General features: G+C 42.2%; 1 protein-coding gene across 2 annotated transcripts in view; it reads right to left on the bottom strand.

The window, feature by feature from the left end:
- The window catches only part of DEPTOR (DEP domain containing MTOR interacting protein), a 78,140-nt gene that overhangs the window by 45,669 nt on the left and 15,582 nt on the right, over positions 1 to 16,889 (bottom strand). For both annotated transcript variants that reach the window (XM_075023867.1, XM_075023866.1), the window contains one exon: positions 1,950 to 2,128. In XM_075023867.1, the coding sequence (XP_074879968.1) occupies positions 1,950 to 2,128 (179 nt within the window). The remainder of the gene's footprint in view (positions 1 to 1,949; positions 2,129 to 16,889) is intronic.

The raw sequence follows: 16,889 nt of genomic DNA, 5'->3' as shown, positions 1-16,889 counted from the left end.
TCACCTGCTGAACTTCAAAGCAAGCACATATGGAGCCTAACCCCCTGTTTTTCTGAGCATACACCTTTATTCAGTTCTAATAACTGAAGAAAGGCTGGAGAAAACTTTCAGATAGGCAACCACATTTCTAGGTGAGGGGGATAGGTGTTCATCATTTTTGTGAGCATTGCTGTGAACATAAAGAGCAAAAAAGCATCCATCTGCTATATATCCGGAAAACTTTTTCATGAAAACAGTCTGTTAGCTTGTTTGTTTAAAACGTTACCAGTGTAGAACACCCAATAATTTAAGGATTGGCAAACTTCTTAAAGTTACTTTTATCAGTTGAGCAATGCCATAGGCAGCCTGAGATTTGCTGCAGAAACAGTTAAAATCAAAGCCTACTGCCCTCTTAAAATTGTCTCAATTGCTCCGCCATGCCAGCTAGCAAATGGTAGGTACAACAGGAGCACACTGAGAAATGCTAAATAATGTTTATAAGACAGCAGCTGACGATGGGCTCTTGTAAATGCAGAACAGAGCTCCAGCGAGGGCATAAATTAATGGGAAAGATATCCCAACCAAGCTGCTCCTAGCAGAGTTGGCAGGCCACATACATGGGCTCACCTTCTGCACTACAGGAGCAGGAACTGGTACCCCAAGGATGCTCTGAGCATCCTGCAGAACCTGACTGAACCTCTCTGAATTTACCCTAGCTCACTTCACAAACTATTTTTTTAGATTTGAGTGCAATACATGAACATTTTCAAGAGCCACCTGCACTATGTGTAATATATACACACATATATATGTATGTAAAATATGTGTGGAAGTTACAGCATGCAATTGGATCCTGAGGTAGAAAACATTTGAAGGTTGTTAAAGCTTTAAACAAGCATTCAGCAATAAAACATCTATTGCTCAATTAAATTAAGCCACTCAGGCATCCACGCAACTCTTCACTGACATTTTCTCAATAGAGGATTAAGTAGTCAGATTTGAATACCCTATAATTACTTTATTCTTTAACTATCTACCATGAGTTGCAGTTTCCATAACAACCCAGAATTTTAATTTAATAGCCAAGTAGAAGCTGTAGAAGTGGCACTCATTCAATATGTGCATTTCTTACTTTAATTAAGGTGTTGTTAATGTATTGCAGATAGCAGCAGTATTGCTGCACATACAGTGACCCCTGCATAAAGTCAACATTCGTCTGTTCACAGTCGCTCAGTTTTCTCTTAAAAAAGAAACAAATGGTACATTTTGCCTTTTTGAAATGGGTAATACTATATGTTTGAAATCAAGGGATTGGATCTTCTTTGTGTGCTTCCTAGCCTTTTTGTGTACTAAAAGGCAACTAAATGGTACCACTGAATTGGCAGTCTCCTTTTCATCAGTGTAAATTGGTATTCAAGAAGCTGAAAGGAACAGATCTCAAATAGACAACAAGTTTAGGAGAAAATTAATCAGGGCACAGCCAGACCACTAACCTTCTTGCAGCTGTACCAGCACTAATGTTTGTGCAGCTGGTGTGAGGGACAGGGCCGGAGAACTAATCCACGTGAGAAAAATGACCTTTTTTTGCCGGCTGATTTTTCAGATGGGTTTTTCAGCTGTAAAAATGTGCTCTGGGGAGCAGGGAGGTGAGGGCAGTGGGATGAGAGGGGACAGGATCCAGCTGGGGCTGCTCTGGAGGCAAGGAAGCAACAGCACAGTCTCCAGTGACTTCCCCCTCCCTGCACTGACATGGGGAATGTCACTCCACACCTCTTCAGCCTCTCGCTGTCCCTCGAGACATGGGGGACCTTGCGGAGCAGCACAGTTCAAGGGAGATGCTCCCTTTCTGGCAGGGAAAGGATTCTACCTCTCCTGTACTTGGCTGAAGAACAGGAGTGGGATTTCCCTTTGTTTCACAGCAGTCAATAAAATTTAGTTTAGAACTTTTTAGCAGCCGATGTTGCACTTACCATGGTGGATAATGCTGTGATCCAGTAATTTCTGCACCAGTTTTATTGCTGTCTCTCGGTCAGAGGCCTCTTTATGGTCAATCAGCCAGTCGATCAGCTCTTTGGCAACGAAGCAGTTCGGGTATGTTTTGAGGTGGTGACGCCGATCTTTAATGACCTTTTCTTCATGCAGTCGGAGCCTGGGGGTCAAATTGCCTTGTGAATATCAAGTGCAAAGAGCCTCTGTAACTAGCAAGACTGGGACAAGAGTGGAGAAGAGGCACCCAAGCCCTGCTCACAGGACGGGCTTTGCAGGTGTTGGATGGAAGAGGAGGAGACTCGGTCACACGTCCACTGCTGGCATCTGACCACCAGGCAATCCACAGCAACCATTTGTTATGACTTTAAACCCCATACTTGGAAAAACTGGTCTTCTGCCCAGTGGAAACGATTAAAAAATGAAGAACAGCGCAGCATACTAAGCCCATTAAAATATTTCCTGTAGGTCAATTAAACGGTCAATAATTTGGAATTAATTTTCCCACATTGCCACTAACACATTCCATGTTACTCTTTTATTTTGTGGTATCTCTGCTGTAGATTTTTTTCTTTTTTTAAACTCATTCATTTTTTTAGCTGTAGTTTCTTCCTTGGGTAACTGCATTTTGCCTCTAGCTGCACAACAAGCAAAGCATGTATGATTTAAAATTCAGGCACAAAGCTGTTCCAACACAATGTTATCTAGCATAAAAAAGTTGCCTCCTACGCCAAATAAAGGAGAACTGATTTCTCACTTGGGGAACTGTTGGTAAATGCTACCTATCTGCAAAATCTCCCCCATCATTTTGAAAACAAGTTGGTTGGCTGGTTTTGAGATGCTTGGGTCAGAATGCAAGATCTTGATTAGAGTATTACCTTGTTAGTACAGGTTCTGGAGTTCTGCATCTTTACTTTTAGTCATTACCCCCCCACCCCCCAAAAATAAGTAACATTATCAATAAATTAATGGATGGAGGTTTTAAAAATTTTTTATGTTTCCATTTTAATTCCTAATTTTAACCATACTGGTTTTGTAGTGCCATGTCTATACAGCAGTTCTGAACAAAGCATAGAAACCACAATGCTTGGGCTCCTATCACAAACAGAAATATTGCTGTTCATTTCCAAGTGGCCATGATCCTACCTTGTAAACACCCTCACTAACTTCAAAGAAGTTCTGAGTAATGCTACAATAACTGTAGGGGGTACAACTATATTTTCTAGAGAGGGAGATAGCGCAAAAGGGCATTAACATGAGCCTCAGGAAGCACAGAGCAGGAGTTCAACCAATTTTCCTCTCAATCTGATTCCAGTATGAAACAGTTATTTCTTTTTAGAATAAAAGAAAGGGAAAATACTTGGCTGAAATCAGTGAAGAAAATATTATTAGGGCATTAGACAAGGCCTACGTAGGCTTCTACCTAAAAATAGTAGCAAAGCAATGGTTTTATTTTGTAGCATTTAGCTTTGAACTACACTGGAGTGGCCAATCTGTGATATGAATTCAAAACCAGCTTTGCAAACATCATAAAAAAAAGAAGACTTTTATATTAAAAATACTGATAAATCAGATCAGTATTCTGGAAAGAAGTGCTGGTAATATCCCATGCATTGTGAAATTCTCTGAGCTAAAATACCTTTGCTTAAAGCATATTTTCCAGATGTGCTCTAACAGCTGTTGCCATACTTAGAAAGAAAAGCCTACGCAGTTTTAATTATAGAACATGCAATGATCAGTATGTCTGATGGACCTTTACATTTAAAATATATTCCAGGTTCTGTTAAAGTTCAGCCAGTCTTATGTCGCATGATAATCTGCGAGAACAAAACTAGCATATAATACATATGCAGACGGCTTGACCCAGCTTTCAGTCATCACTGTAAGTTTAAATGGACAGAGTTCATCTGATACAAAACGGAAACCCGCTTCTATGAAATCCTTTGTCCAAACATTGTGTAGGAGTGTGCCAGGACTGGTCTGGTGTTCCACAAACAAGCCAGTAGCCAAGAGCCCCAGAAATGAGTATTTATGTCTTATATTCTGACTGAAGGCTCTCCTGTGGTTGGTGGGCTTATAAATATTTCAAGTTCTCTGTCATGTCAAAAGACATGGCTTCCAACTACAACCTTTTTCCTCACTCAGAGCATTTATAGGGTCTCTCACTGTACCTTTTTGCCTATATTCATAAAACTCATAGAAATTTCATTATCTTAATGATCTCCACCCACTTGCTAAAGTGGATGCAAATTTGCTAAGAGGTTACAAAATCATTAAGTCAAACAGAGCATGATCATATAAGCCTCAAGAAACCTGAAAAACCAAATTTATCCACAATTTCCAAATGGAAGTGGGAACTTTTTCTGCAGTCTATAGCAATTGTATCTGTACTGAATTCTATCCAGGCTAATTTATTTGGAATAAAGAACAGAAAGGGAATTCAGATTTTCTCCCTGGTGGTGTGTGCTGTTCTCCCTGTCAGGGCTCCCTCACCTCTACAAACCTGCTAAAAATCAGGCTGTATGGAGAAGAAGTAGCTCAATAAATTGAAATTGTACCTAGTGTAAACTACAAATATAAATGCCTCGGGTAAAGTTATTAAGCATATATTGCAGTATGCAAATCGAAAGTTTAGGCAGGAATTCTAAAAAAGTGTCCGTGTTCAGAAATATTTATCAGGAGCCAAATCAAATGGGACAAAAATGAAAAAAAGGTAGCAGTGAATGTAATTATATACTGGAACCAACGCTCAAGTGAAGTGTTAAATTCTTTATCCCTTGGCATTGGGAAACAGGCTTCTCACCAAAAAACCTTGATGTTTTCCCTTTACGTAATGTTAATCACTTTTCGTCAGCTAGTCTGCATGATGACTGGAAAAGATCTAACTTGACACCAGTCACATTTCTCTCGCTAGAAGAAGTTTTTCTCAAGAGCTGCTTAGGAGAATTAGCTCACTGACAAACCCTGACCAGTTTGAGGGGAGAAGGGGAGAAGAGAGAGGGTGAAAAACAAGGGGTGATGGGGAGGACACCTTGATTCAACAAGCCTTTGAAAAGCTGTCCCTCTTTCTACAACTTAATCTCTTAACACCAGAAAACAATCTTGTGTACACCAGTACATCATCCGAATGTAATTCCATATATTATTCAAGATTACCTGCCAGATTTTGCACTTGGGGCTACAGTCTCCCCTACCTGCAGAAAACAACATAAGAACTAAAGCATTTGAGCAATTGCCTGTGAACTGTAACAGGCATATGCAACCCTTTAATATTTACAGATTGATATCCATGGCTCTTATTCATACATACAACAAATAAAGACAGTCTGTATTTGCAAGCATGCATGCTGGAACAGTTTTCTTGGGGGCTTGTCTAAACAGGAGTTGCTCCTAATTAACAACATGTAGGGACTCTTGCTCCAAATAGAAGTATCTTCCTGCTGCATAGCGTGGAATGGGCTAACCTGGAAAACAGTGCTCCTGCTTTGCAGTAAACACGCTCAGAGTTAATCAGGACCAATGTTATTTGTTGAGAGGCCATTAGGCATTTTCTTTGCCAACTGTCAGAAAAGTCATGAAAATTGAAAAATCAGAATCTTCACCCAGAAATGAAGAGTTGGGCACGAACTTGGGAAGAAATCGCTCTTGCAGCTACATGAAAATTGCATTTTGTTTTCCACCAGGGAAACTATGTATTTTGAAGTTTCTTGCATCTTTTTTCTGAACCAATGGTTAAGGATTTTGCAAAGGCAATGCCTGCACAAGAGTCTAGCTTTCCTTTTAAACCCCAGAAAAGGCCAGCCTGCTGGCTGAAGACAGTAATGATGTCACTAACTGGACCATGATCCAAATATCTCACCCAGCTATTTCCCTCTGTTAAGTCTAGCAGTTTGTGCCTGGCTAACACAGATCTTGCAGAGCACCATTCAGTCCTGATTTCTATGCATGAAAGGACAAAAAGCCTCCTGCTCTTCTTGGTAATTTTCTGAATAATTCATCTACCATTTCCTAGTACATCCTTTATAGTCCCTGTTTATCCCAGCAAGGCTCAGTAAAAATGTGCAGGGAACAGGTAGGTTCCTGACACCCGATAGGCAACGTGATATGAAGACTGTCATATTGTGCTCCACTCATTCACCACTTTTAACCTTCCTGAAGCAATCATACACACACATACATATGCATATATCATAGAATCATGGAATCAAAGAATAATTTCCGTTGGAAGGGACCTTTAAAGGTCATCTAGTCCAACCCCCTGCAATGAGCATGGACACCTTCAACTAGATCAGGCTGCTCAGAGCCCCGTCCAACCTGACCTTGAATGTTTCCAGGGATGGGGCATCTACCACCTCTTGGGGCAACCTGTTCCAGTGTTTCACCACCCTCATTGTAAAAAAATTCTTTCTTATATCTAGTCTGAATCTACGCTCTTGTAGTTCAAAACCATTACCCCTTGTCCTATCGCAACAGGCCCTACTAAAAAGTCTCCATCTTTCTTATAAGCTCCCTCTAGGTACTGGAAGGCCGCAATAAGGTCTCCCTGGAGCCTTCTCTTCTCCAGGCTGAACAACCTCGACTCTCTCAGCCTGTCTTCATAGGAGAGGTGCCCCAGTCCTCTGATCATCTTCGTGGCCCTCTGGACCTGCTCCAACAAGTCCATGTCCTTCTTATGTTGGGGGCCCCAGAGCTGGACGCAGTACTGCAGGTGGGGTCTTACAAGAGCAGAGTAGAAGGGCAGAATCACCTCCCTCGACCTGTTGGCCATGCTTCTTTTGATGCAGCCCAGGATACGGTTGGCTTTCTGGGCTGCAATCACACATTGCTGGCTCATGTCCAATTTTTCGTCCCCCAGTAACCCCAAGTCCTTCTTCACAGGGCTGCTCTCAATCCCTTCATCCCCCAGCCTGTATTGATACTGGGGATTATCCCAACCCAGGTGCAGGACCTTGCACTTGGCCTTGTTGAACCTCATGAGGTTCACATGGGCCCACTTCTCGAGCTTGTCTAGGTCCCTCTGGGTGGCATCCCATCCCTCAGACGTGTCAACCGCACCACTCAGCTTGGTGTCATCTGCACACTTGCTGAGGGTGCACTCGATCCCACTGTCACTGATGAAGATATTAAAGCAGTACTGGTCCCAATATGGACCCCTGAAGGACACCACTAGACACTGATCTCCACCTGGACATTGAGCCGTTGACCACCACCCTCTGGATGTGACCATCTAACCAATTCCTCATCCACTGAACAGTCCACCCATCAAATCTGTATCTCTCCAATTTAGAGAGAAGGATGTTGTGGGGGACCATGTCAAATGCCTTACAGATGTCCAGCTAGATGACATCTGCAGCTCTTGCCTTGTCTACTGATGTAGTCATTCCATCATAGAAGGCCACTAGGTTGGTCAGGCAAGACTTGAGCTTGGGGAAGCCAAGCCATAGATATATAGATATGTGTGCATACATATTTGTATATTTATGATATATACAAATAAATCACATATATACAAATGATATATAATATTTGTATGATATATTTGTATATATCATGTAAAATGGCATATATTATATATCATATATATGAGAGATATATATCATCTATATGACAGAATACATCATTACAGAACAACTTTCTTTTTAATGGAAGAACAAAACACCAGTGAAGAGACCATTTAAAATGGCGCTTCTTAGCAGAATTTACTAATTACTTAACAATATACACTGATGTTGTAATTAGTCATGGCAGAAAGCATGTCCTGCCCCAGAGTGCTCAACTGCTGCTGCTGAGTTCCAGCATGCCCACAGGTTACTGCTGCGTTACACCTCACTTTAGCATATACTCTTGGTTTCAGGGACTATCCCAGCTTGAGCACTGCCAGTCAGCATGCATTGCACTACTACATTTTTATCACCTTAAGGTAAACTGTGGACAAAACCATATTAGATCCCTTGAAAATTAACAGTGATATGCAGAGGGAAAAAGCATTGCAGGTGGTTTCTGCCATCTTCAAATTAATTCACAAGTTTCATATATTTTAAACTTCTGTCAGAGAAGGATTTACTTATTTCCAAGTAAAGCAAGTCACAACCTCCTTTGTGACAAACATACATGGACAGAAAAAAATATCTTGCCAAAGATGAGGACAATTCATGGTGGCTAAAGAGTATGGGTTTTCCATACCTCTTCTCAAAAGACATCACAGGTGTTCCACCAGCAGGTAGAATTGCCCCTTTCTGTTGAAAACAGAACAGTTTTGTATCCTCCCAGAGGTCATTAAGTTTGGCTATTTTCTGATTGTAAGCATATGACCTGTCTACAGCACGGTAGACAGGCATCTTTCTAAAAGATGGCATTTTCCAAAGTGTCTCAGTGACTTAGAAGCATAATTCCCACTGAAAGTTAAAACTTACAGGTCAGCTGCAGACCCAATTCATTACAAAAGAAGTGAGCCTATAGCAGCATCTGTGGATATGTACACACCCAGGAAAATAGAGAACTACACGAAATGTCTTTTATACTAAACTTTTGCCTTTGCACTGTCAGAAAAAAAAAGGGTCAGTGACGATATAAACTTTGTACAGAGAGGCAATCGTGAAGGTACTCTGCAAATGCGATGTGTATTGCTGGGACAAGCATTTCCATCTGGGCTTGCCAAGTCTCGGCTGAAGTGTCAGCAGTTCACTGCTGCCTGTTCCTCTTTCTATTTATGCTCCAGCTCTGCAATCACTTAGTTCTGTTACTTGATATTCACAGGAGCTGAAATACCCTTTAAAACATGGGGTCATACTGGTAATAGGATGAATATATTTCTGTGTTGGTAGCTGTGGCAGAGAAGGAATTCTACCATCTGAAATAGGGTTAGAGAGGGTGTCTTCAAAGCAGCTCCTGATATCAGTTCTCATCACTGTGTTTATCTCCACTGTTCTGCCCACAGCCACGTAGTCAACGTGAGGAGATGCCAGGTTGCAGAGCCAGATAGAGAGGTATCAGATAAACCACCTCTTGGTGCACTGCGGAGGAGAGCCTAAAGCTTCCAAAGAAGTGACAGTTCACCAGCGCCCCTGTGGCTTTAAATAAAACACTGGGGCTGCCTCTTTTGTGAAGCCCTTTTTTATAAATTCAAAAGTAATAAGGTCACTGAGCCTGCAACCAAGCGTGCACAGGGACATCCCCAATACTCATAACACCTTACCAACACTGGCAGGGGTCAAAGCAAGCTCTGGGGAACAGACACAAGCATGGCTCAGGGTCTAGGATGAAATCAAAATGACGTCTCTTAGAGACACTCTTTCAGCCCACAAATTCAGGCCAGAAATGCAGACCCACAGCCTCCCTTGTGAGTACTCTAGACTGCAGAGGAAATTAGATCTGTGTGTTTCTATTGATCTGTCATAAAACTAGAGACCACTTGCAAAACCAAAATTGGGATTTTTAAACCTCAAAGGAGTATAATCTAAGCCTCTATCTGGTCTTCATTTAAAACAACACAGCATAATGTTGATCTGGTAAAACAGTGAATGTAAGTATGATCTTTAGATAACTTTTATATCAAGTTTTGGAAGGTTTATGTTGGCATTTTTCTAGGGTTTGACCCTGTAAGGGGAAGCAATGTGTTCGGTGGACTGCTGACTCCCCTCCACTTTTCTCTTTGGGCTATGGTATACCCACGTGTGAGGGTAGTCTAACAGTATCAGCAAATTAGAACAATATTTGTTCGCCTCTCTTTTTCAAGAAGCAGGAAAACTCAGTATCTTGCAAGGTTACAGATCTAACAATACTTTCTCCTCATGTCCACAGGAAGCTGTGAAGTGGCTAACCTCCCTGCCTGCCAAGCCATTTCACTTTCACTTCACTTTTAATCAAAATGTGTGCAAATATGAATAATACTTCCAACTGCCTATGCATTTGAACCTTGAGAGCTTCTGTCTTGCTGGAAAGCATAAACCCGTGTTTTATGAAGATGAAAACACAAAAGGCAGGCAAGTTATTATTTCACCTGCCCCTAGTCATAAGGAAAGTGGAAGTCTGCCTGTTTCGCTCTGGCTGATTGCTTTCTGGGCTGAAGCTGTCAGAACTCAGGAACTCACAGTTCTCCTCCTCTATAAGGAAGTCAAATAGAATTGTGCTTCTCACTCATGTATGGATGAGCTGGGATGCACATATGGGACAAATACATGCAAGTCAAGATCTCTGTGATACTACTATGTGGATCCCCAAAAGAACCAATGTACTTTTCACTGAAGAACAAGCCCTCTTTGCTTATGTCCATCAACTAGGTTTTATTCACATTATTTTTCTGTTTCTCCATTGGAAGGATATTCTTAAGCTTACTAAATCAGTAAGTACTGTGGGGACTAATTTTCTTGGGGATGTTTTCCCAAAACTAAACTGAAGAATTCTACCATAAACCACCAAAATTTCAAAGTGCAGACCAGAAACCATAAGACAACTGTTGTTGTAGAAATCTCTTGACTGGATTAACAAAGTAGCCAAAAGCCCACCAACTCCTGTGGACTTATGCTGAAAATCACTTTCAATAAAGGAAGTATTTTACAGATAGAAAACTGAGGAAGGAGCAGTGTAGGTCTCATGGGAGGCCAGTAAATATCAATGAAATTTCTGTTAGGGAATGAAGACCTGTTTGTTATCTCAGTAACATGGCCAGGAGAGGCAAATGTTCCTTTGAAATGCTAAACTGGCAAAACAGGGCAAATAGGGGTCAAACAGCCCAAGCCCTACTGCTACAGCTATTCCAGCTAGCACTGCCATTCAGGAACCTGGAGAGACAGACTGGGAACTGGGGAATAGGATGCTGGACTACAGGTCTGTGTCACGGGCATCAAGAAGAAGGGCTGCAGCAAGAACGCAAGGGGCTGTGGGTGCCAGAAAGCTCTGCTGTGTGACAGCCACTCTCTTGGATGCACGTTCCATCCCAAGGGGGTAGGGGAGCCAAAAAAACCTACAGGCTGAGGTCCCTTATGCACCAAGGCTGACATCTCTTTTATACTTGCCCATAGGGAAAAGCTGAGTATCACCTTGCTACGCTCTTGCACTGTGTGCAGCAAGTTTTAGACCTGAGAAATGAGGAGGTCTTCCCACCCACTCATCTCCCAAGCGCCTTTGGGGAAGAGCAAATCCATTAACACCCAGAAAGCACTGCAGTACTGAACAGGTTTGCACTGCAAACAGTAAAAGTTGTCATTATCTGCCAGAGGTAACCCAAGAAATTCACAGGACAACTGAAAACAGCCAAGTGCCTTATCTCAAGTGCAGTTGTGATATTTCTCCCACCCTGTTGATGAGTGACAAATCATTTTGCTGAGATGTTTTATGGCTTTGGGTAACCCCTGATCTCAAAGTCCCTCCAGGCATGGCTGCTCTTAGCCTGAGCACTGCAGACCTGCAGGAGACCTTCTCCCAGATATTTTATGCTCCTCAGAGGGGCACCAACTGTTTGCACTCCTTTCAGCAGTCCTTGGCAACCCTGCTGAAAACATTCTATGATCATAGAATCATAGAATGGTTTGGGTTGGAAGGGACCTTTAAAGATCATCTACTTCCAACTCCCCTGCCATGTGCAGGGACACCTTCCACTAGACCAGGTTGCTCAAAGCCCCATCCAACCTGGCCTTGAACACTTCCAGGGATGAGGCATTCACAACTTCCCTGGGCAACCTGTTCCAGTGCCTCACCACCCTCGCAATGAAGAACTTCTTCCTTACATCTAATCTCAATCTACCCTCTTCCAGTTTAAAGCCATTACCCCTGGTCCTATCACTATCTGCCCTTGTAAAAAGTCACTCTCTGGCTTTCTTGTAGGCCCCCTTTAGGTACCAGAAGGCTGCTGTAAGGTCTCCCTAGAGCATTCTCCAGGCTGAACAACCCCAGCTCTCTCAGCCTGTCTTCATAAGAGACGACCTCCAGCCCTCTGATCATCTTTGTGGCCCTCCTCTGCACTTGCTCCAACAGGTCCACATCCTTCTTATGTTGGGAGCCCCAGAGCTGGAGGCAGTACTCCAGCTGAGGTCTCACAAGAGTGCAGTAGAGAGTGAGAATCACCATAATGTGTCATACTGCAGTAATATCTCAATTGCTTTTAGCAATTGTTTTCCATCTCTGCACAAAACTCTTAACCAATTACTGTGCTGTGTAATCATGAGCGTCATTAAGCACAAATAGCCAGTACCTGACAGGTAATAAAATGAGTAATAAAACACTTAGTGCTATGTACTATTGTTAAGAAACCCAATTTTATATTGAGGCTATGATTCAAGACTTTTACTCACTTCCAACAAATACGTAGATTCATCTTAAAATGAGTATAGATGCAATACTCTTTCAATATACAGTCTGTTGTATTAAAACCATTACACTTTGTTTATCTCTTCCCATTCTAAATGAATAGTTTCCTTTTTTTCATGTTTAGTATAACTGCATTACTGGGTTTTATTTTATTTTCAAGGAAGCTGTGAAAGCAGTAAGTGAAAAAATACTGACTAGAAAAGGCACTCTATTGAATTTCTTTAAATAAAAAAAATAATCTTACCATATTTTGGCACTGGTTCGTGCTTTTTTTTACCTCCTACAGCTGGCAATATTGTAATATGCAAGATGTTACACTGACAGAAGACATGATTCAAGGGAGTTCTTTCCACTGTCTTCCAGAAGTCTATTGAAATCCAGTGGTTGACCACTAAACTATAAAATAAAACTGGAACTGATGCAAATTTTTAAACACTGAAAGTAATGATCCATTTCACTGGGTCACCTAGAGGTTATTTAATTGTTAGCAGATGATCTTCACAGAGCAAAAATAGAAATGGAGGAACAGGTATGACTATGAAATGCAAGGCTGTGCACTAACAACAAAATGCTCTGCTGAAACCTGAGAACTTGGACGCTAAAAGCAACAGAGAGTAAAAAAATGCTGAATATGCAGTAGCTAAACTTTCACTGATGTGGTGGGTTGACCCTGGCTGGACGCCAGGTGCCCACCAAAGCCGTTCTATCACTCCCCCTCCTCAGCTGGACAGGGGAGACAACATATAACAAAGGGCTCGTGGGTCAAGATAAGGACAGGGAGAGATCAGTCACCAATTACCATCATGGGCAAAACACTCAGCTTGGGGAAAATTAACTCAATTTATTACAAATAAACCAGAGTAGGGTAATGAGAAATAAACCCAAATCTCAGAACACCTTCCCTCCACCCCTCCCTTCTTCCCGGGCACAGCTTCACTCCCAGATTCTCTACCAACCCCCCCCAGCAGCACAGGGGGACGGGGAATTGGGTTTACGGTCAGTTCATCACACGTTATTTCTGCCGCTCCTTCCTCCTCGGGAGGAGGACTCATCACACTCTTCCCCTGCTCCAGCATGGGGTCCCACCCATGGGAGACAGTCCTCCATGAACTTCTCCAACGTGGGTCCTTCCCACAGGCTGCAGTTCTTCACGAACTGCTCCAGCGTGGGTCCTTTCCACAGCTTGCAGTCCTTCAGGAGCACACTGCTCCAGCGCGGGTCCCCCACGGGGTCACAAGTCCTGCCAGAAAACCTGCTCCATGGGCTCCTCTCTCCACAGATCCGCAGGTCCTACCAGGAGCCTGCTCCAGCACGGGCTTCCCACGGGGTCACAGCCTCCTTTGGGCACCCACCTGCTCCGGCGTGGGGTCCTCCCCGGGCTGCAGGTGGATATCTGCTCCACCGTGGACCTCCCTGGGCTGCAGGGGGACAGCCTGCCTCACCAGGGTCTTCACCACGGGCTGCAGGGGAATCTCTGCTCCAGCACCTGGAACATCTCCTCCCCCTCCTTCTTCACTGACCTGGGGGTCTGCAGGGTTGTTTCTCTTACATGTTCTCACTCCGCTCTCCGGCTGCCGTTTCTGTCTGTCCCGCAACTTTTTTTCCTTCTTAAAAATGTTATCACAGAGGCGTTACCACTATCGCTGATAGGCTCAGCCTTGGCCGGCAGTGGGTCTGTCTTAAAGCCGGCTGGTATGGGCTCTGTCGGACACAGGGGAAGCTTCCAGCAGCTTCTTACAGAAGCCACCCCTGTAACCCCCCCTGCTACCAAAACCTTGCCACAGAAAGCCAATAAAACTGACTACAGGCTATCAACAGGCTGAGACAATACAAACACCAAAGGCAATCTTAGGTTGTACTAACTAACTGAGATGTTTCCAGAAACGATGGGAAATCCAGTTGTTCATGTCATTGTATATAATACTACAGGACATCATCTAAATATTTTGCATTGTTCATGCCATCCTCATTCAAAAACGATAAGCTCAAAGAGATGCAATGAAGCAGTGCTACGCTGGTATGAGAAATGATGAGCCAGTCTCATGAACAGAGAGAAAAAGTTACTGGCTTGGGAGTCTAGCCTTATCTGAACAAAAAGTGAGAGGAACAGAATTGTTGTCTATAATCTTTCAGGTGAGTTAAAAGCAGAGTGCAAGAAAAGCTATTTAAGTCATGCTGAGTGATCCTAAGGTAAAAATCAGACAAAGGTTGGGAGCAAAATTTTCTAATTGTTACTCGAGGCAAGAACTTACCTAACTTTTAGAGAACTGTAATAAATATACTACAGGATCATGTGTTATAGTATTCTGCAGAAGACCTTAAGTCCTGTGTTTAATAATTACATGACTTTTACACTAATTTCTGTGAACAACCTTGGGAATACTACAGGGAGGAAGAATATCAGAGGCTGGCCTTTGAATGCACTATACCAGGACTCACAGCCTTTCTAAAGTCCTGTTTCATGTCAGCTGCAAAAAAGAAAAGTTCAAGCACTGCCTATATTAAGACATTTGCTGTTTATATTAAGGCTTTCAGTAAAAGTGGGTATGCAGATACACAGATATTCTTCATGTGCTTGCCAAGGCACAGGAGCTGTAAGTATGACGAGAGACGTCCGTATGTGTGAGTATGCTTCCCTGCTTTTGCAACAGGGTATTACTTGGTTTTCATTTCCACTGTGCAAGCATACAATAGTCCTTACGTGGCTGATTGAGAAGATAGGTATGTAACTGCCCTGCTATTATCATATAGTCAACACCAAACTAGTGGCATGTTTTCCTCCAATGTCTGAGGGAAATCCTATGACCTTTGTGATATACAACTGTCTCAAAAAATGGCTGGGGAACTGCTGTGAGGAAAGCCCATTAGCTGGCCAGCAGCAGGCATAGAGGCCAAGGGTCTGGTCTGCATCCTTGCTAAATCAAAGCATAGAAGCCAGAAGTTGCAATGGCTGAGGATCCCTCTCCCAGCACCATGGCCCAACTCTGCATTTTACCTTTGGGTGAAGCCTCTACATGCCTGTACTCAGTTGGCTTTCCTGCCTCCACATGCAACACCCACTCATCCCGCTGGGACCCAAATAATGAGGTTTGCAGGAACCTCCAGCCCCTCATCTGAGATCTTGTGAAGCTACCACGAAGAACCTGACTATATAGTCATAGTCACCCTGGTCTTTTCAAGCCTGGAATTTGTCTAATTTTATATAGTGGCATATGATTTTTTCAAAAAATTATTTATTGAAATAATATAGAGTATGTATTTATTAAAGTAAATAAATCAAAATAGGATAGAAGCCTAAATAGACTCATGTTATAGCCTTTTTCAGGTCCCTTAAGTTGTCATGTTTGCTTAAGAAAAACATTGCTTTGACTGTAACATATAAGCCAGTATGACCTTCACAGCCAGCTGGAGGCAACAAATCAGTACAATCCTAATTAACATTCTGCTTATTTATATATGTTTTTCTTAAAGAGAAACCTGTAACATCCAATAAGGTTTCACTGTGAGTGCCAAATGAAAAAGAAGAAATTAATCACCATCTACAGAGAAAAAATGAAAATGTCTCAGAAAGCTACTGGTTGCCCCAAACTACACTGAATGAGTTCCAAACGCACCTATGCCAAATGGTAGCGATGATTTTACTCAGCAATTCTGCAACATAACACTACTGTATTCATTTTTTAAACATAGCAAGAATTGCTCTCTGACACAAATGTTTTAATGATAAAGATCTGTCCTATCTGCTTTAAATCTCTTTCTTTATCTGTCATACAAACATGCAACATGAAGAATTATGCTATATGAATATAAGGGAATTAATGGCATGAAGTTACTCACTGCTTAAATTCTGGCAGGCTAATGAAGAACTTTATCATTAAGGAAAACGTATTGATAAAAATCCTAGTTAAACACTAATTCTATTTAAAGGTTTTTACTTTTGTAAAAATCTAGCCTGGAGATGGTTTCTTCGGATGAGCTCAGCATTTTTCTGCATCTGATATATGATATGAACAGATACACAGCTGCTGCATAACAACTCGTTAAGAATAGTTCCTTCTGTCAGGATGCTATCAAGGATCTTGTCTTGTTTGATTAGGCCTTGTTAAATGTTCACAAGTAGATAAGCTTTGAAAAGATAAATATTACCGAAGCGTTCTTCCTCTGCTTTTAAGATTAAATGGAGTTTTTCCTTTAAAATACTAAATAAATCAATAAGGAGCCCAGAGAAGTTCTGCTGCTCTACTGAACAGCTTGCTCCCATTGCTGGGCCATGTGTTTGCCATTTCTCATTCTAGGCAAAATTGCCTCTCCACACATGCAGAAAGCTCAGTGAACAGGTATTTATGTGCCCTGACAATAAATTCAAACCGTGACTTCTTACTACTTTAATAACTCAGAACATGCACCCTGATCCTTATTCACCAAGTAACGGCATCAGCTTTACATATGCTATCAGCCTCAGTTGAATGCTGGTCGACTTAGATTACAACAATATGGTTATGTTTACAACTTGCTCCAAAGTCTGGGTCAGGCCTGAACTTGAATCCAAAACACATGTTGCACAGACGGTTAGGGATAGGCTTTAGATGGGCAGCAGGACAAGAGGAGGTGAGAGGTTA

Source organism: Buteo buteo, chromosome 3 (genome assembly GCF_964188355.1).
Source record: "Buteo buteo chromosome 3, bButBut1.hap1.1, whole genome shotgun sequence".
NCBI lineage: Eukaryota > Metazoa > Chordata > Aves > Accipitriformes > Accipitridae > Buteo > Buteo buteo.
This window is presented reverse-complemented; position numbering and strand designations above follow the sequence as displayed.